Here is a 21,948-nt window from a genome sequence, read left to right on the forward strand (position 1 = left end):
AGCACCAGAGGGAGCAGCGGAAACGGTGGAAACAGATACACCAGACTGTACGGCCACGCGACAGTGAGAGCATCCACCGCGACTGCCTTTGGATCTCTTGTTCTGGACACATACTGGGGCGTTTGATGATTGTGTCGAGATGCCATCAGGTCCACCTGAGGATAACCCCATCGCTGAACCAACATGTGAAACACTTCTGGATTTAATGACCATTCGCCTGGGTGAAGATCCCGACGACTGAGATAATCCGCTTCCCAGTTGTCCACTCCCGGAATGAACACGGCCGACAATATCACCTGGTGGTATTCTGCCCAATTGAGGATTCGAGCTACTTCCCGCATTGCCATGCGGCTTCTCGTTCCTCCTTGTTTGTTGATGTATGCGACCGCTGTCGCATTGTCCGACTGCACTTGGACAGGCTGAGAGCGAACCATGTGCACCGCTTGTCGTAGCGCATTGAAAATCGCGCGGAGTTCTAGAACATTTATTGACAGCAATTTTTCGTGATCCGCCCAGAGACCCTGGAGCTGACAATTTTGAATTACCGCTCCCCAACCTCTGAGACTGGCGTCCGTAGTTAGAATTATCCAATTGCAAACTCCGAACCGTCTTCCTGCGGTTAAATTGTGTTCCTTGAGCCACCATAGCAGAGAAACTCTTGCTATTGGTGACAACATCACTCTGTGGTGAATCTGCAGATGCGAGCCCGACCACTGGGCAAGCACGTTCAGCTGAAATGGACGAGAGTGAAATCTCCCGAACTGAAGCGCCTCGAAAGCTGCCACCATTGTGCCTAACAGGCGAATGCACAAGTGTACCGACACTGTGCGTGGTTTGAGTACTAATTGTACTAGATGGCGTAGCATTTGTACTTTCTGTTGTGGTAGGTAAATCCTTTGATTGACCGTATCGAGAATCATACCTAGGAACTGAAGGCGTTGAGACGGAATCAGATGTGATTTCTTGAAATTGACAATCCAACCGTGGTGAACCAGTACATTGTAAGTTAGCAGCGCATGTTGGGTAAGTATCTGTTGAGACGGAGCTTTGATGAGCAGATCGTCTAAATACGGAACTATCGTCACTCCCAGGGATCTGAGGTGAGCTATCATCACAGACATTACTTTGGTGAATACCCGAGGCGCTGATGACAGGCCAAACGGCAGAGCCTGAAACTGGTAATGGTTTTGGCGTATTGCAAATCGTAAGAATTTCTGATGAGGCTGCCAAATTGGAATGTGTAAGTACGCATCCTTGAGGTCTAGCGCAATCATAAATTCCTTGGTCTCTAACCCCGCAATCACCGACCGTAGAGACTCCATTTTGAATCTGTAGTAAGTTACGTACTGATTGAGGCCCTTTAAGTTCAATATTGGTCTGACTGAGCCATCCGGCTTCGGGACCACAAATAGACTTGAATAATAACCCTGACCCTGTTGGTGTACAGGGACCGGAATCAACACTGCCGAATCCAGTAAGGACTGAATGGCAATTTGCAAAACTGTCCTCTTGTCGTCTGACAGAGGCAAACCTGTCTTGAAAAACCGCAGAGGCGGAAGACAGTCGAACTCTATTTTGTAACCTTTTAACACTAAATTGCGAATCCAGCCCTCCGCGGACGTGTGGAACCACGCCCCATGGAACGTGTGAAGGCGTGCTCCCACAATTGGAGATCCGAGATGGGCTGGTAACCCGTCATGCCACTGGCTTGTCGGTAACCTTAGCGTCTTGGCGAGTTGTGTTGGTTTGATGGAAACCACGTCCTCGACCACGTCTAGCAGGCGTGGCTGATCCTCTGCCACGTCCTCGAAAGGGCTGAGGTCTAAAGGATTTGAACGAAGGTCCAGCGTACCTTCTTCTTGGCGCAGGTGGAGGCAATGGTAAGAACACAGACTTACCTCCCGTAGCCTCCTTAATCCATGCGTCCAATTCTGGACCAAACAACTTCTTGCCATCGTAAGGCAACGCCTCTATACTTCGTTTGACCTCTGCCTCCGCTTGATAAGTACGCAGGTAGAGTGCTCTTCGTGCCGTAACTAGCGAAGATGAAATACGAGAAGTGAGCTGACAGACGTCAGTAGACGCTGTACAGAGATACTCTACAGCCTCAATCATTTGATTCACCTGAATTATCAGGTTTTCGTCATGTAAAGCCGATTTGAGTTCTGTAAGCCATATTATGAGCGCCTTAGTGACCCAAATGCCAACCAATCCAGGTCTTAGCATCACACCTGCTGCTACATACATGGATTTAAGCATAGTTTCTATCTTACGATCTGACGGATCTTTAAGCGTAGTAGCTGATGGCACTGGTATGGTTAATTTCTTGGTAAGCTTTGACACTGAAGAATCAACTATTGGTGGATTCTCCCATGTACCCGTTACCGATTCTGGAAACGGATAACTAGACTTAAATCTGCGAGGTATAGAAAACCGTTTATCTGGATTCTGTCTGGATTCTACTAACATCTGATTTAGAGAATCCGACACAGGAAAACTTACTGGCGTCTTCCGTCGTTTAGTAAATATGACCTGATCATTGGTGAGAGGCTGCTCAGCTTCAGGAAACCTTAGCGACTGCCGTACCGCTCTGATGAGATCATCAATGCCGGAACTGTTAACATCCTCGCCGTCTGACTCCACTTCGCCCTCCTCCCCCTCATCGTGTTCCGTGAGGTCTGGGATGGAATCGTCAGACTGCAACATAGCAGACACTGGAAAATCATAAGACATATGAAAATTATCCCGTTTGCCCAAAATGGATTTGGACCCTACGCAAGGCTGAGACGCCTCCGGTAGTTCTGGCGGTCTCACCCTAGACTCAGATCTTAGCGTTTCTCGCTCCAGACGAGCAGCGGTCATTTCTGTCTGAAATTTCTCCAGTACATTTACTAACATACCCCACGGAGGATCCGGTGATGAAATTGGTTGCAAAACCGGAGCAGAAATGGTATTCTGAACGGAATCCACAAAACATACGTTACATGTGGTAGATCCATCCGGTAACACACTGCCACATACTTTGCAAATATGCTTTTTAGTTTTTGCTGGTGCCTTACTCATTATGGCGACAGACAATACAATACACAAAACACAGACACCTGCACGACTCAGTAAAATAGCAATAAGGTGGCTCTGTATATATATCTGGCCCAGTGCAATACACGTGGCCAGTACTATAAATTTTGATCCCAAATTCCCACGAACACCCCTGCGCCTCCGGTGGAGAAGAGATGTAGGACAGGAACGTTCTGGAATCACAGAGGAAGACACAGGAAGCATGTTAAAAATGGCTGCCCTGCTATACTTATACATATAATCACAGTGCTGCATTCACTGATTATACTGTAATAATCCCTCTGCTGCTGCAGTATTTCACTGATATGTCCCCCCTGTAATGGCTGTTTATCTTATTACAGCGGCAGCGCAGCGTGTGGGCCCCCAGCGGGTATCGTAGAGCGCTATGTGCCTCGTGTGTCCCAGCGGTGGGCTCCTGTATAATAGCGTGTCAGCTACCAAGGTAGCGCTGCGGCGAAGTGAGGGTCGTTCCGAGGTGCCTGGCCGGAGGCTGTGGCCTAACGGGCGGGTACCTGAGCGGGGAGAGCCGCGGCGCCTGCACGGAGGTCTGTGGCCGAACGTGCGGGCGCCTGAGTGGAGAGAGCCGCTGCGCCTGCACGGAGGTCTGTGGCCGAACGTGCGGGCGCCTGAGTGGAGAGAGCCGCGGTGCCTGCACGGAGGTCTGTGGACGAACGTGCGGCCGCCTGAGCGGGGTGGAATGGGCGGGCGCCTGAGCGGGAAGATGCCGGAGGCTGAGAGGGGAGAGCCGCTCCTTGCCGTCACCCAGCACTATGTCTCCACACGTCGGGGCGGCAGCGGGAGCTGACCGCCCCGTTTCACATACCTCACTCCTGCAGACGTGCGGAGGCTCCGACGGGGCTTTTCAGTAAGCGCCGGCCAGCCAGTGCAGGAGGATGTGAGGGCTGTGAGGGAGCTCTTTCAGAGAGGCCCGACACGCCCGTGCTGCAATCAGCAGCTGCACTATCCCTGACCCTGCCTTTTGGAAGGGGGACAGGGATGTGGTCAAACAGTAGAAAAAATAAAAATTAAAAATAAAAGTTTCTTCAACAAAACCGTGACTTCAGCTAAGCATGTGTTGCCACGTTCAGCACAGAAAAAACACTGAGTAAGTGCTCAGGGATATGGAGGGGTGGAGTGTTACTAAATTTAAATATTCAGTGCTGTGTTCCTACGGAAGCCCGTCCATATCCCAAGAGTACTCCAGTGACCCCTAGTGGATGAAAAAGAAAGATGCAACATTGAGTAGATAGGGAATAGAGCCTGAGAGACCAAATCTGTCAATGGATAATTTGAAAAGGATCAGCTGCCACAAGAATGGACAACTTGCATTATGCAACCTGCAAACGGTTTAAAAATTCATGCATAAGCCAGGAGAGCGCGTAGTAATATTCCTGTCAGAATGAATACCAATATAATAACGGTCTCACTGTTGTCAATCTGTGATGACTGTTAAGGTCACATACTGTACTTTAGTAAAGGACAGTCGCCTTAGGCTCTCCCATGATGGATGCGTCCACTAATTATTAGTGGAACCTTCATTAGATCAGTGTCTTTATCAGCGAAAAGGATAAAGAAATACAGGTTGAGTATCCCTTATCCAAAATGTTTGGGACCAGAGGTATTTTGGATATGGGATTTTTCCGTATTTTGGAATAATTGCATCCCATAATGAGATATCATGGTGATGGGACCTAAATCTAAGCACAGAATGCATTTATGTTACATATACACCTTATACACACAGCCTGAAGGTAATTTTAGCAGATATTTTATATAACTTTGTGCATTAAACAAAGTGTATCTACATTCACACAATTAATTTATGTTTCATATACACCTTATACACACAGCCTGAAGGTCATTTAATACAATATGTTTTATAACTTTGTGTATTAAACAAAGTTTGTGAACATTGAGCCATCAAAAAACAAAGGTTTCACTATCTCACTCTCACTCAAAAAAGTCCGTATTTCGGAATATTCCGTATTTCGGAATATTTGGATATGGGATACTCGACCTGTACTGTCTCTAATAATGAGACACCGAAACTGAACCGAAAACAGTATGTACTAGAGACAGACACATTTCCCTGGAAATATAAACTTTTTGCATCAGGTGTGTAGTCAGACTTCCATCACATTCTCTCAACGTGAAGGAAGAGGTGGAAACCAAGAAATTCAGTAGATTATTTCTTATTTCTATCCTAAAGGATCCTCACTGACAGGATTTATCTCACCATTTTCTTTAGAAGAAGCCTCAAAATGCCTCTGAAGTAAAGGAGCTATATTGTCTGTCAAAGACCAGCTTCATTGCACAGTATGAACTGATTAAGGAGCTTTGTCAAGCCATTTGGCAATTCATGAGTACATAGAGTACAAGAAATAGAAAAAGTCTGTTTGAAAGGTGCACCGGTCCCGGAGGTACTGCAATACCGGGTCAATGCGTGGAGTGGACAGAGCAAGCTCTTCTTCCATCTCCCTGTTCTAAAAATCCATTTAATACATGGCCCCCAGATAGGGGGCGTATCAGATATTAAACTGATAAGAATAGATACTACACCTGATCTTAGCCAAAAGACCAAGAAGCGGCTAAGTAATAAACAGAGTACCAGACCCATTACATTGACATAGTGTAAGGAAAAGTAGACTCAAAAAAATACCGGTATTTGTGGACCGGTCCTGGAACCCCAATCCCTGCAAGTACAGGGAATATATATACATATATAACTTCACACAGTTATGGGCATACACTGAACGGAGTTAGGTTCAGGGAAAATTTAAGGAAAAAATTTCTTCACAGAAGGGGTAGTGGATAAGTGGAATAGCCTCCCATGAGCGGTGGTAGAGGCTAAGACTGTAGAGCAATTTAAACCTGCTTGGTATACGCATATACTTCTATTTAAACAAGCTCATGGCCTCAGTGCTGTGAGGCAGCAATGCTAACCACTACCCCATCCGTATTATTCTGGATTGGGGTGTGTCTGGTCCACAGAGGCATAAACTGATCCCTGGAACCCTCCCGGCTGCTCCGCAACTAGTGTCCCGGAGCATGGGGTACCTGTGTCCGTGCTACCTTAAGGAAGTCTGGAGCCACATTGGGAACATGCAATTAAATGTATATGGGAATCATACCTGTGTACTCTATCTTGCCAATACACAGCATTAGCCCACCACGCTATTGGAGCTCCTGTGTAGTAAACTACTGAACTTGCCGTTCCTTTAGGAGATTTGCTGGTTTACAGACCATGGAATATACAAGGCCACAACCAAAGCACACAATAATGTTCCTCTTAACTCTGTGTGCTGTGGTCCAGTTCTACCGACTGAGCTATAACGCTCCTTTTATAACATGATGTTTGTAAACAGGTAAAAAACAAAAAACTGTTGTCTATGTCAGAATAGCACAACACTAGTTAAGAAATGATCCCCGCCTGTGTAATAAACAGGGTGAGATAAAAATAACTTTATTACAGTGAGACTACCGAAATATAGGCAGACAAGACATAAAATTGGGAGATGCAGATTTCCGATTTAACCCAATAACACTTGTATTTTCCGATCCCCGCCTGTATAATAACAGGGCGAGTCAGGTTTCTGTCAGATAATCTCCTCCTCTGTTGTGCAGCGTTCCCTGTTCAGACAGCGTTGATACAGAGGGAGTGGGTAGTAAAATGGCGCCCGCTGGTTGAGTCCGTCCCCACAGACAGTGATGGGCGGAACAGTAAAGACCGGCAATGCGGGAAGAGCACGGCGGGAAGCCCCTTTAGGAGAACGGCCTGTTTAGCAGCCGTAAAACTCCTTCAGTTATACAGACGCGACTACTGCTCCCCTTCTGCAGTCCCGCCGCCGCCTGCCCTGAAGCGGAAATGGCAGGATCCGAAGTAGCGGTGAGCGGCATGTCAGCGGCGTGATCCTAGCCGCTCTCAGTACCCTGCTGCGCGTCACTGTCTAAATGGAAATAGTAATAATGGGACACTGTCCAACACTGCCAGGGCAAGTTGTCTGTCCTACCTGATATAGTGCCTCCTCGGTGCTGTGTCCGGTAACAGAAAGCCCCAGAGACCTCTGGCATGGTGACTTTCTAGAGGCTGGGTGAGTGAGAAATAAGGCACACAGCCGCCTTCTATATAACTTAACCCCACTCACAATATGCTTGTCGCCTGTATACAGGGACTAAACATAAAATCAAAACAGATAGGAAACAAAAACCTACTAAAATCTAAGAGCAAAGGAAACTGTGCCTCTCCTCCAAGGCACAAAACTAAAACTGAGGTAATCTGCTGGTCAGGCTGGAGATGGGAGGGGTTAGAGGGGGGAGGAGTTAGTTTTTTTATAGGTTCTGTGCCAAACTCCCATCCCACACACTCTAACCCCATTAGTAAGTGCGCAGCGTCCCCCAGATGGATGAAAGAGAAACTTCTCCCTCAGGTAAATCCTTGGCATCAGTACTGCAGGATGCAGAAGCATCAGCGGATTTCCCGCCCTGTGTGGCAGGCATAGGGAATGTAGCCTTAGGGTGTAACAGTACAATATAGCCAGACAAACAAAATACCTGCAAATAACCCCCTATGTAATGTGACCGTAAATACAGGACACAGAACAGAGGATTTAACCGATATGGGGTGATAGATAGATAGATGACCCTGACGCACCTACTCCCTCAGGGCACGGAATAGCAATATGTGATACAGGAGAATGGAATCCCACACAGCAGCTACAGGCACACTCAGTCACAGGTACAATGCAGAAGTTATTACATATAAACAATAAAACTGCACTGGACTAGTAAAACTACATATAGATATGTATGGGTATAGATATGACAATGCACAGTAACTACTAGATGTATATCACAGAATACTTGTACTAAATATTCAGATAGCAGTACACTTGTTCTTAACTAACACTGTCTAAAATGACATGTACAATACTTAAGTGTCTGTAAAAGCCTAGTGCTGATGAGGCAGGCGGCTTTACAGAGGAGACAGTGCCCAGCAGTCCTGGAGATCAGCCCAGCTAGTAATAAAGATGGCGCCAAAATCTCTGTCAGGGAGTGAGGGAGAGAAAAATGCAGCTCCAGGGCGGGTACACCAGCAGTAGATGGCACCCGGAGCTGGGGGAGGGGCTACAGGTCAGCGCCTTCTCTCTTATGCTGGTCCTCACCACGGGTACTGTGGAGCCTACACCAAACAGATTTTAGTAAATCCGGCCTGTGCTCCCCTGCCCTGGTGGATATAGTGGGGTCCCTGTGCAGTACAGTGTCCACACCAGCGGCGCGGTCCCTCTCCTGGGACCTCTTACCTCCTCCCTGATGTGCAGCCACGCGATCCTGGAGAGCGTCAGCGGTGGTGTGCATGATGACCGGTGCGCCTCCGCTGCAAGTACCCGGGAACCCAGCTGCGGGATTACGCAGCACTGCTGGGGAGGTGTTGGAGCCGTAGCACAGAATGTCAGCCTGACAAATAGTGCTGCAACCCTTGAAGTCTTCTTAAAAGGCTCTTTTCAGGGCTTCCTAGCGCAGCCCCACCTGTTAGCTGCCTTCTCTGCAGGCACCTACTTACAAACTGAGCTCCAGTGCCAGGAGGCGGTGCAATGCATCCTGGGAACAGTCAAAGCTTTAGCCTGTTGGTGCCTCGGATCAAGATCCAACTCTACACCCTGATGTTATTCCCTGTGGAATACCAGTGTACCACGCTGCAGAAATAACAGCAATACAATCTTCAGGAAATTTATCAAACAGCAAATATTTCATGTTTACCGAGTTAATAATTAGCAATTATTTCTAAGGTCCAATCAGTTTAGTTGTCTATATATATATATATATATATATATTTAAATAATCATAAAATGGGTGAAGGGAGTATGAGGTTACACACTATAACCTACCAATTTCCTCCGCTATCTTCTGCCTTTGCGTCTTCTCCCGCACGGAAAAGACTATACGCCTCTTCTCATCATCGTCTTCGTCATCACTGGCATCGTTCTCGTCCTCGCGCACCAGGCGGCTTTTCCCGCCGTCAGTATCTATAGACGGCACGTCCCCAAGTTCCCGAGCCAATTGCCTCTTTTTGCGAGCCGCGTGGATAAAAGCTGCATCTGGGATCTCTCCTAAAGGAGAAACAAAAATAAAATTAGATGATCGGTGAACTGTGAACCCCGTGTTACTGTGTCAATTCTAAAGCAGTCTCTTATTAACACAGGGGTGGCTAAATCCTGGACTTATAGATGTGCCCTGGCAGCAGGAGATGGTCTTTGTCATTCCCCTAGCACCGGCAGTTATGGGGCATTTTCAAATCACCACTTTAATCGCTTCAGCCAGCTACAAATGTCTATATCACCACTGGTGAAATACCTGGACGCAGAACATTTAATGAGGACAGAGAGTTGGCGAAAGAGCCGGCTTTTGGCTTCTCCTCTTCCTTTTCACTTTCTACTTCCATCTCCTCCTCGCCCAGGTCGCTGCCGGCCATCACCTCGTCTTGGATGCCATCTTTATAGGCTGCGTTTTTGTGTGACTGATCTCCTGGAAGAAAAGAAAACAGAAACCGATAAATAAAAACAGAGAGGTGGACTGAAACGCAGACGACTGCTGCGCAGCCTGAGCCCCAGAAATCAGACATTACTCAAGAGGTGCTAGAGAAAAAGGAGAGACTTGTAACTGCCACCCATCACCTACACTTAGTAGGGGCTGCCATGCCTCCAGACTATGGGCACAGGGTGTTACTAGTTCTCAGTGAGCTGAAAGGATTCATATTAGCTGAGCCCACAATCTAGCTGCCTCTACTGTGCGCAGGTGACAGGAATACATAAAAACGCATTCGCCGATTCTCCAATACCCAATGCATCTCGTCCTTACCATCCAATCCAGAGAAACCGTCACTTCCGGGCCTCACTTTCTCCAGGTCATCTCTATATTCTTTTTTAAGAAGTTTTGCAATTTTTTTGCTGTGAGTTGATTTCTTTATTTTAAAAACTTCTTCTTCTATGTGAAAAAAACAAAAAGCAGGACATTCAGTACGATAAATGCAAATAAAGAAAGTATCAGAAATCTATAGCTCTGGGCAGAGATTTGCAGGTAGGGAATTCAGGGCAACAGTTAGCCTGACTACATCCAGCACCAGTACTATTCTCACTAGTGAATTCATGGTCAGCCCCCCTTCCCCCCCCCCCCCCCCCAACACATACTATTGCCAATAGTAGTCCACGTGTATAATCATTGTCCCGATTAGTGCTTTTAACACTTACAATATTTTAAATCACAAGGTGTATAGTATAAACAATACGCATTACAACTACTGTATGCAGGGGCAAAAACGACCGGAGAGATTACAGATGGAAATGATGGGGGGGGGGGGGGAAACGGGGTGATGTGTGCTGAGCGACCTATCACACAACGCTCAGCACACATCTCCCCCCCCCCCCTCCACTCAGCACGATGTGTGCTGAGCGCGGGGGGGGGGGGGGATGGAAGGACACTAGTCAGATTGCTTAGAATTGAAGCATACATCCCTCTGTGTGTACCCCCCTTTAAAGCAGTGGGATGCACAGAAGAATAGAGACCAAATTTAGGGGCTTATTCGGGACGGAGCGCAACTTGTCACATGATAAGAAGGGACCAGAGGGGGCAGGAGAGGAATAGAGCAGGTTGGTGCTCAGGTGAGAGGTTACCCTTTTATATGGGACCTTGTCCTCATTATTACTTATACGCAGACACCTCATATGTACATACAGGGAAGAGGGACAGTGGCTACAGGTAGATAATTAGGGAGTGGAGTCCAGGTTCACTCATAACCTTGGAAGACTGGATGTTTTTTTTCCACCACAGTGCTATAAATATCCGACCACTGACGTTGGGATTACCTGAGAGTAAATAGATTGTTCTACGTAATAGCTCCACTTCCTATTTATTTAATAACGAGTACCTGTGACACACAGTGCAGTCTTCACATTCTGCTTGTGTGTGTTTAATTAACGCGGTGTAAATGTTTACACATGTAGAACTGCAACCTACGAATAAGATCTTAGTGTTCCTTCTAGGCTGTTTTAGCATGGTGCTGCACCCTGCCCATTTTTGAAATGTGAAAAAGCACCCTGCAGGATCATAAATCGCCCCCTTGTATACAGAATGCAACAGTCAGAGTGCATGTTACAATGTAGTTGTCTACTCCTTGCCTATCTCTGAAATTGGAAACAATTTCTATCCTTAATGAAATGGATGGCAGAGGATGCACTGTAAATGGCATCACTGCAGTGGCTGCTGGCATAACACAGCACTCTGATATAGAGGGAAAGAACAGGGTAAGCAGTGAGCATGTACTGCTTACACTATTTCCTTAGTAGAACAGACTTATTTTGTACCTATACTGTATATTTTAACCCTCTGTAGTGTTCACTCTAGGCTGTTTTAGCAGGGCGCCGCACCCTGCCCGTTTTTTAAAAGGCAAAACCCGCCCTGCCCCTTTTGCGGCACCCTGCTAGAACAGCCGCCCGCCTCCTGCCCTCCCAGCGTGTAAAGATGGGAGAGCTGGGGGAAGCCCAGCACCGACGGAGGTGCTGGGCACACCCCCAACAGTGACGCCGCCGGCAACGGACGCCTCCTACAACAACGTCTGTGGGCCAAACCGCCCACTAAAATTATGTAGGCGTGGCCACGCCCCCTAATTCACAGAGCACGAGCACATATGCCCCCGGAGTCCGGCGCCCTGCCCCATGTCAGTTGTAGAGTGAACACTACCTCTGCTTAACTTTTCTGTTTTATAACGCATAAGGATTATAACGGCTTCAGCAGTGGAGGAGACATTTATTATTATCTACTTATTATGTATATACTGTAGCCGTTCTTTCAAGAAGACTGGACAAATATAGTATTTTTCTCAGTACAGATGTTGGGTGTTACATGGGTGTCCTATATGTACGTAGGGGTAAATGATACATTAAGGGGAATATATATGTATAAAAACTATAAACATATGCGCTATGCTTTGTGCACAGAGTCACATCAAAAATGTGCCCTTCAAAATGAAAATGTGCCCTCCTCAATGATCAGCACCCTGCCCTAAAAAAAATAAGAATTTACTTACCGATAATTCTATTTCTCGGAGTCCGTAGTGGATGCTGGGGTTCCTGAAAGGACCATGGGGAATAGCGGCTCCGCAGGAGACAGGGCACAAAAGTAAAGCTTTCCGATCAGGTGGTGTGCACTGGCTCCTCCCCCTATGACCCTCCTCCAAGCCAGTTAGGTACTGTGCCCGGACGAGCGTACACAATAAGGGAGGAATTTTGAATCCCGGGTAAGACTCATACCAGCCACACCAATCACACCGTACAACTTGTGATCTAAACCCAGTTAACAGTATGATAACAGCGGAGCCTCTGAAAAGATGGCTCACAACAATAATAACCCGATTTTTGTAACTATGTACAAGTATTGCAGATAATCCGCACTTGGGATGGGCGCCCAGCATCCACTACGGACTCCGAGAAATAGAATTATCGGTAAGTAAATTCTTATTTTCTCTATCGTCCTAGTGGATGCTGGGGTTCCTGAAAGGACCATGGGGATTATACCAAAGCTCCCAAACGGGCGGGAGAGTGCGGATGACTCTGCAGCACCGAATGAGAGAACTCCAGGTCCTCCTTAGCCAGGGTATCAAATTTGTAGAATTTAGCAAACGTGTTTGCCCCTGACCAAGTAGCTGCTCGGCAAGTTGTAAAGCCGAGACCCCTCGGGCAGCCGCCCAAGATGAGCCCACCTTCCTTGTGGAATGGGCATTTACATATTTTGGCTGTGGCAGGCCTGCCACAGAATGTGCAAGCTGAATTGTATTACACATCCAACTAGCAATAGTCTGCTTAGAAGCAAGAGCACCCAGTTTGTTGGGTGCATACAGGATAACAGCAAGTCAGTTTTCCTGACTCCAGCCGTCCTGGAACATATTTTCAGGGCCCTGACAACATCTAGCAACTTGGAGTCCTCCAAGTCCCTAGTAGGTGCAAGGCACCACAATAAGCTGGTTCAGGTGAAACACTGACACCACCTTAGGGAGAGAACTGGGGACGAGTCCGCAGCTCTGCCCTGTCCGAATGGACAAACAGATATGGGCTTTTTTGAGAAAAAACCACCAATTTGACACTCGCCTGGTCCAGGCCAGGGCCAAGAGCATGGTCACTTTTCATGTGAGATGCTTCAAATCCACAGATTTGACTGGTTTTAAACCAATGTGATTTGAGGAATCCCAGAACTACGTTGAGATCCCACAGTGCCACTGGAGGCACAAAAGGGGGTTGTATATGCAATACTCCCTTGACAAACTTCTGGACTTCAGGAACTGAAGCCAATTCTTTCTGGAAGAAAATCGACAGGGCCGAAATTTGAACCTTAATGGACCCCAATTTGAGGCCCATAGACACTCCTGTTTGCAGGAAATGCAGGAAACGACCGAGTTGAAATTTCTTTGTGGGGCCTTCCTGGCCTCACACCACGCAACATATTTTCGCCACATGTGGTGATAATGTTGTGCGGTCACCTCCTTTCTGGCTTTGACCAGGGTAGGAATGACCTCTTCCGGAATGCCTTTTTCCCTTAGGATCCGGCTTTCCACCGCCATGCCGACAAACGCTGCTGCGGTAAGTCTTGGAACAGACATGGTACTTGCTGAAGCAAGTCCCTTCTTAGCGGCAGAGGCCATAAGACCTCTGTAAGCATCTCTTGAAGTTCCGGGTACCAAGTCCTTCTTGGCCAATCCGGAGCCATGAGTATAGTTCTTACTCCTCTACGTCTTATAATTCTCAGCACCTTAGGTATGAGAAGCAGAGGAGGGAACACATACACCGACTGGTACACCCACGGTGTTACCAGAACGTCCACAGCTATTGCCTGAGGGTCTCTTGACCTGGCGCAATACCTGTCCCGTTTTTTGTTCAGACGGGACGCCATCATGTCCACCTTTGGTATTTCCCAACGGTTTACAATCATGTGGAAAAAACTTCCCGATGAAGTTTCCACTCTCCCGGGTGGAGGTCGTGCCTGCTGAGGAAGTCTGCTTCCCAGTTTCCATTCCCGGGATGAAACACTGCTGACAGTGCTATCACATGATTTTCCGCCCAGCGAAAAGTCCTTGCAGTTTTTGCCATTGCCCTCCTGCTTCTTGTGTCGCCCTGTCTGTTTACGTGGGCGACTGCCGTGATGTTTTTCCCACTGGATCAATACCGGCTGACCTTGAAGCAGAGGTCTTGCTAAGCTTAGAGCATTATAAATTTACCCTTAGCTCCAGTATATTTATGTGGAGAAAAGTCTCCAGACTTGATCACACTCCCTGGAAATTTTTTCCTTGTGTGACTGCTCCCCAGCCTCTCGGGCTGGGCTCCGTGGTCACCAGCATCCAATCCTGAATGCCGAATCTGCGGCCCTCTAGAAGATGAGCACTCTATAACCACCACAGGAGAGACACCCTTGTCCTTGGATATAGGGTTATCCGCTGATGCATCTGAAGATGCGATCCGGACCATTTGTCCAGCAGATCCCACTGAAAAGTTCTTGCGTGAAATCTGCCGAATGGAATTGCTTCGTAGGAAGCCACCATTTTTACCAGGACACTTGTGCAATGATGCACTGTTTTTAGGAGGTTCCTGACTAGCTCGGATAACTCCCTGGCTTTCTCTTCCGGGAGAAACACCTTTTTCTGGACGGTGTCCAGAATCATCCCTAGGCACAGCAGACGTGTCGTCGGGATCAGCTGCGATTTTGGAATATTTAGAATCCACCCGTGCTGTTGTAGCAGTATCCGAGATAGTGCTACTCCGACCTCCAACTGTTCCCTGGACTATGCCCTTATCAGGAGATCGTCCAAGTAAGGGATAATTAAGACGCCTTTTCTTCGAAGAAGAATCATCATTTCGGCCATTACCTTGGTAAAGACCCGGGGTGCCGTGGACAATCCAAACGGCAGCGTCTGAAACTGATAGTGACAGTTCTGCACCACGAACCTGAGGTACCCTTAGTGAGAAGGGCAAATTTGGGACATAGAGGTAAGCATCCCTGATGTCCCGGGACACTATATAGTCCCCTTCTTCCTGGTTCGTTATCACTGCTCTGAGTGACTCCATCTTGATTTGAACCTTTGTAAGTGTTCAAAAATTTTTTTAGAATAAGTCACACCTAGCCTTCTGGCTTCAGTACCACAATATAGTGTGGAATAATACCCCTTTTCTTGTAGTAGGAGGGGTAATTTAATTATCACCTGCTGGGAATACAGCTTGTGAATTTTTTTCCATACTGCCTCCTTGTCGGAGGGAGACCTTGGTAAAGCAGACTTCAGGAGCCTGCGAAGGGGAAACGTCTCGACATTCCAATCTGTACCCCTGGGATACTACTTGTAGGATCCAGGGGTCCTGTACGGTCTCAGCGCCATGCTGAGAACTTGTCAGAAGCGGTGGAACGCTTCTGTTCCTGGGAATGGGCTGCCTGCTGCAGTCTTCTTCCCTTTCCTCTATCCCTGGGCAGATATGATCTTATAGGGACGAAAGGACTGAGGCTGAAAAGACGGTGTCTTTTTCTGCAGAGATGTGACTTAGGGTAAAAACGGCGGATTTTCCAGCAGTTGCCGTGGCCACCAGGTCCGATGGACCGACCCCAAATAACTCCTCTTCCTTTATACGGCAATACACCTTTGTGCCGTTTGGAATCTGCATCACCTGACCACTGTCGTGTCCATAACATCTTCTGGCAGATATGGACATCGCATTTACTCTTGATGCCAGAGTGCAAATATCCCTCTGTGCATCTCGCATATATAGAAATGCATCCTTTAAATGCTCTATAGTCAATAAAATACTGTCCCTGTCAAGGGTATCAATATTTTTAGTCAGGGAATCCGACCAAGCCACCTCAGCTCTGCACATCCAGGCTGAGGCGATCGCTGGTCGCAGTATAACACCAGTATGTGTGTATATACTTTTTATGATATTTTCCAGCCTCCTGTCAGCTGGTCCTTGAGGACGGCCCTATCTATAGACGGTACCGCCACTTGTTTTGATAAGCGTGTGAGCGCCTTATCCACCCTAAGGGGTGTTTCCCAACGCGCCCTAACTTCTGGCGGGAAAGGGTATACCGCCCATAATTTTCTATCGGGGGGAACCCACGCATCATCACACACTTTATTTAATTTATCTGACTCAGGAAAAACTACGGTAGTTTTTTCACATCCCACATAATACCCTCTTTTGTGGTACTTGTAGTATCAGAAATATGAAACACCTCCTTCATTGCCTTTAACGTGTGGCCCTAATAAGGAATACGTTTGTTTATTCACCGTCGACACTGGATTCAGTGTCCCTGTCTGTGTCGACCGACTAAAGTAAACGGGCGTTTTAAAACCCCTGACAGTGTTTTTGAGACGTCTGGACCGGTACTAATTGTTTGTCGGCCGTCTCATGTCGTCAACCGACCTTGCAGCGTGTTGACATTATCACGTAATTCCCTAAATAAGCCATCTTCCGGTGTCGACTCCCTAGAGAGTGACAGCACCATTACAGGCAATTGCTCCGCCTCCTCACCAACATCGTCCTCATACATGTCGACACACACGTACCGACACACAGCACACACACAGGGAATGCTCTGATAGAGGACAGGACCCACTAGCCCTTTGGAGAGACAGAGGGAGAGTTTACCAGCACACACCAAAAACGCTATAATTATATAGGGACAACCTTATATAAGTGTTTTCCCTTATAGCATCTTTTTTATATATTTCTAACGCCAAATTAGTGCCCCCCCTCTCTGTTTTAACCCTGTTTCTGTAGTGCAGTGCAGGGGAGAGCCTGGGAGCCTTCCCTCCAGCCTTTCTGTGAGGGAAAATGGCGCTGTGTGCTGAGGAGATAGGCCCCGCCCCTTTTTCGGCGGCCTCGTCTCCCGCTCTTAACGGATTCTGGCAGGGGTTAAATATCTCCATATAGCCTCCGGAGGCTATATGTGAGGTATTTTTAGCCAAAATAGGTATTCATTTTGCCTCCCAGGGCGCCCCCCTCCCAGCGCCCTGCACCCTCAGTGACTGCCGTGTGAAGTGTGCTGAGAGGAAAATGGCGCACAGCTGCAGTGCTGTGCGCTACCTTTAGAAGACTGAGGAGTCTTCTGCCGCCGATTCTGGACCTCTTCTTACTTCAGCATCTGCAAGGGGGCCGGCGGCAAGGCTCCGGTGACCATCCAGGCTGTACCTGTGATCGTCCCTCTGGAGCTGATGTCCAGTAGCCAAGAAGCCAATCCATCCTGCACGCAGGTGAGTTCACTTCTTCTCCCCTAAGTCCCTCGTTGCAGTGATCCTGTTGCCAGCAGGACTCACTGTAAAATAAAAAACCTAAGCTAAACTTTTCTAAGCAGCTCTTTAGGAGAGCCACCTAGATTGCACCCTTCTCGGCCGGGCACAAAAATCTAACTGGCTTGGAGGAGGGTCATAGGGGGAGGAGCCAGTGCACACCACCTGATCGGAAAGCTTTACTTTTGTGCCCTGTCTCCTGCGGAGCCGCTATTCCCCATGGTCCTTTCAGGAACCCCAGCATCCACTAGGACGATAGAGAAATCCTAGAATGAACACTAAGATCTTCCTGACACGCACCAGCCTGACGCCTGCGGCATACAGACGTACAGGGCTCCGCCATCCTCTCACAGCTACGAGGCTGACTGGTCCCCTCGCACACAAGCCCCACCGCCGCTATTATAGACTGGCGAGAGGCAATAAATGGAACAGAAGATACTCGGGCTCTTTATAGGCTCCGAGACCATGCCACCAGCAAAGCGTACAGTGTTTCATAGCACAATTCACTCATCGCAGCAAAAGGGAATGCAGGGGTGGAATACCCTGCCCAAGTAATGCAACCAAGATTTCACTCTACGGCCATGGGTTTAATAAGCCCTACACACCGGGCGATAATACTCAAAGATATGAACGATCTTGTTCATTAATGAACGAGATGATACCGTTCATATCTTTGAGTGTGGAGCCACCAGCGATGAACGATGCGCGGCCATATTTGCCTGCACTTCTATGGAGCCGGGTGACGGGGGGAGTGAAGAAACTTCACTCCCCCCCCCCCCCCACCCCGCCAGGTCGCCAATATCCGCCGTCGGGCAGCTCGGCGGCGGATCGCTCAATGTGTAGGGCCCTTTAGTGTAATCTCAGTTTGCCGAAAACACTTACATAATACAGCACCAGGAGTATGGTGTTGGTATTCTGGCATAAAAAATATACATCTGTATATAGCTATGTACACTCATCCAGTCTTGCAATTAAAGGGAAGGAAATGCACCAACATTGTAGAAAAACGTTTATTAGAAAGCGGTTTATCACTAATGAGCGACTTTATCTTCAACAATGTTGGTGCATATCCTTCCCTCTTGCACGACAGGGTGAGTGTGATACATCATTGTTTTACGACTTTTGCACAACAAATAATGAGATTAGTTAAGTGTGACAGCTTACTCTCTGGGGACGTCAATCGTTTTTAGCGCGGCTGTAACAAACAGGCGCCCAATGGACCAATTCACCTATTGCTGTGATTGTCACAAGTGCCCATTATTTCTGCACGCAGACTTCTGAGATGGCAAGCAGAAATCGGCAAAATCAGGATTTTGGTACTTACCGATAAATCCCTTTCTCCGATTCCACAGGGGCCACTGGAGCGTAGTTACAATGGGGAAATAGTAGGCAGTAATTGGGAGCTGGCACTTTAAAATTCTCACACTGTGGCTAGCTCCTCCCCTACTATCTCCCCTCCAAGCCAGTCTACGTAAAACTGTGCCCGAGGAGAGCTGGAATAAACAAACCTTATAAGGTAGAGGAGGTTAATGACGCCCCGTAAACCAGGATAACACAAACCAAACCTGGAACAGAACCTAACAAACAACCGGCTAGCCCGAACTCAACAAGCAGTCATATGGTGATCTGCAAACCGTTAAGCAAAAATCAAGGAGGAACAGCGCTGGGCGGGCGTCCAGTGGCCCCTGTGGAATCGGAGAAAGGGATTTATCGGTAAGTACCAAAATCCTGATTTCTCCTTCATCCACTAGGGGCAACTGGAGCGTAGTTACAATGGGGACGTCCCAGAGCTCCCAAAACGGGTGGGAGAGCGCTGAGAATCCTGTAAAACCGCTCGGCCAATCTGTGATGCCGAGGCCGCAAAAGTGTCAAACTTGTAGAATTTGACAAAACGAATGTCGGTCCGACCCAGTAGCCGCCCGACAAAGTATTCATGGAGACCCCCACGGGCAGCCGCCCACGAAGGTCCCACAACGCGCGTAGGGTGCGCTGAAATGGAAAACGGAGGCTCTCGAGCAACCGCCAAGAAGACTCTCTGATGGTCAGATGTATCCAACGGCCCAGTGTATGCTGGGACTCCAGTTATTTAGTACGGGAGCATCGTACAGAAACAAAGAAGAAAACACTTCGTCGAATAGCCTAAGACCTCTGTAGAGAGAGTCGGCGAGCCCTGACAACATTCAAAGAGGGCCGAAAAACACTAGTGTCAGACATATATGAAAAACGGACATCCCCTCTGGAAGAAAAGACCGCTGAGTCTGAAGCTCCGTCGGGGGAGTTGTCAATAGAGTACTCCCTGAAAGAGAGCCCAAACTTACGGCCGCCAGGCTAATCTCTTTTGGAAGAAAACCTAAAGGGCAGAGACCTAAAATTCAGGTCAATGTAGGTTGAAGCGCAGCCGAGCGAAAGCTCCCAGAGAAACCAGAGATGAGGGCTGAATGGTAACTGAAAGAAGGAGAAAACCCCTGTTATCCTCACTATGCCCCATAAAGTTTTCCAAAAGTGGCAAAAGCGAGAAGAGGTACCCGACTTCTAAAATCGGGGCCCAGTAGGCATAACCGAACTAGGGAACTCCTCCCTTCTGAGGTCTCGTGAACAGTCACGCGGTTAAATGCAACCAGTGTAAGATTGAACAAAGAAAAGGACCCTGTTGAAGTAGACAGTCCAGTCGAGGTAGGAGCCTAGGCTCCGCTACTGACAACCGGTACAGGCTGGATCTTTAAGTCATGCGTGGCCCAACCAGAGCGACCGAGAGGACTAGCGCGCATCCTCCCCTCCTGTGTTACCGAAAGTGAGGTAGAAATAGAAAAGGAGGCAGGATAGACTAACCAAAAACTCCAAGGAGCCCTGAGGGCATCCTCGGCTACTGCCGCCAGAGCTCACGTCCGAGAGGGTTAAAGAGTCAGACAGAACGCCCGGAGGTTGATCCGAAATCTCCGCTAACAGCGGACCAGCTGACAAAACACTGGGGGATGTCCTCTCACCCGGGAGTCTGACCTGGCGGCTTGACCTGGAAAGAAGATTGTTGTCCTCTGCTCAGAGGGGAATGTAGGCGACCACTCATTGCGTCGCAACTTGACTGAAGAAAGAGTACTTGGTGCCGAGGAAGGAAAAATCCTCTGACGGACCGTGTTGAGAAAAGTCTACGAGGAGCATAAATTGGATCCGTGTCGACCCTGAAACTCCTGGATCCTCCGGATATTCAGAAGCCACCTAATCTGCAGAGTGAGATACTAGCAGTAGATTGTCCAATTAGGGAACAAACGTCACTTCCTGCCCTTGAAAAAGAGTTATTCTGAGATCTTCCTGAACACTGTGGGAGCGTAAGAGACTGACAGTGAAAAAGAGTATCCTGTAATGCGAATCTGTTCACAGACTGAAAGGATTGTAAGGCCAGACTAGGCGTGGCCGAGCCATCTGGCTTCGGCACGTGAAAAGAAAACAAAGACCTGAGAACTGTCCCGATTCAAATGATATGTGAAAACAGGGATCAACACCCTTTGCGGTTAGAAGCATATGGAGCACCGCCTGCAGTCTGACTCTCTTGTCATCGTAAACCGGTCGACCCATGCTGAGGGACCCCTGAGACGGTTGTACTCCAAAATCTAGTCTGTAACCGCCCAAGCCTTCTCAGTCCTCCCAGTAGGACCACCGACCTGCCCCTACCCTGGGACCCTCCAGGTGGTAGGAAGGTCTGACCTGTAGTGGATGTGTAGGATGACCTAAAATCAGACTGGACCAAGGTTGCTGAACCTCTGCTTCAGCCTGTTACCATGAGATCCCTTGGCGACGGACATACCGCCGCCCGTGTGGAGTCGAAAGCCTGAAAAGGCACATAAAGATCTAAAGGAAAGACCAGTAAAGGTCCGCCTTGGAGCTGGGGCAGCAGTAGGGGAAAGAAAAATGGACTTACCCCCAACGGTTAGTGAAATGATGCCGGAAGTTCCTTCCTCTGAACCCGCTGCCCCTTAGGATTTCATGTTCACCTGTCACTGGTGAAGCCCCAAAGGTCGTCGGGTTAAGACAGCCCAAGTGAAAATGCAGGTTCCGAGTATACAGACCTGGAGACCTCAAAAGAATATAAAGCCGAATCGTGATTCTGATGTGTCCCAAAGAATCAGTTGATCCTGATGCGGATTATCCAGTAACCTAGAAGACCATTGTTCCGCAACCTACCTGCTCCGGATAAGGTCGAACCCCTGCTGTCGCATCTGTCTCTCAGATGGATCCCTCAGCAAGGCTGGCCCAGGAAAACGGCAGCTTGTTGGACCGGCGCTACATTGAGACGTATACCTGGAGAGGTCTGATATCGTATCCTGCTATCTGCGGGAAAAGGATAGGCAAACAAACATTGTTTGATACCTGAAATTGTGAATTCGAATGTCTCCCGGCCGCCTACCGGAGCATGCCCAGCTCATCCGAAACTGAACAAGTCGCTGTCATTTCTTCCTTGGCGTCAAACCCTGAGGGATCTGAAGTGTCCAACCTCTTTACCTGCAGCACCAGACGAACTGCTGTACAATACGCCTCAATATCCTGAGATACTGGTTCAGTGAAAA

General features: G+C 48.1%; 1 protein-coding gene and 1 non-coding gene across 2 annotated transcripts in view; both read right to left on the reverse strand.

Annotated features, from left to right (window-relative positions):
* The window catches only part of PAXBP1 (PAX3 and PAX7 binding protein 1), a 100,215-nt gene that overhangs the window by 71,473 nt on the left and 6,794 nt on the right, over window positions 1-21,948 (reverse strand). Inside the window, exons 2-4 of the mRNA XM_063956452.1 lie at window positions 9,934-10,059; window positions 9,430-9,600; window positions 8,964-9,185 (exon numbers count right to left, since the gene is read on the reverse strand). Coding sequence (XP_063812522.1) covers window positions 8,964-9,185; window positions 9,430-9,600; window positions 9,934-10,059 — 519 coding nt within the window. The remainder of the gene's footprint in view (window positions 1-8,963; window positions 9,186-9,429; window positions 9,601-9,933; window positions 10,060-21,948) is intronic.
* LOC135052838 (U2 spliceosomal RNA) lies at window positions 5,477-5,667 on the reverse strand. The gene has a single exon (XR_010242298.1). It is a non-coding gene; the product is annotated as a U2 spliceosomal RNA (small nuclear RNA).

Source organism: Pseudophryne corroboree, chromosome 2, assembly GCF_028390025.1.
Source record: "Pseudophryne corroboree isolate aPseCor3 chromosome 2, aPseCor3.hap2, whole genome shotgun sequence".
In the NCBI taxonomy this organism is placed as follows: Eukaryota; Metazoa; Chordata; class Amphibia; order Anura; family Myobatrachidae; genus Pseudophryne; species Pseudophryne corroboree.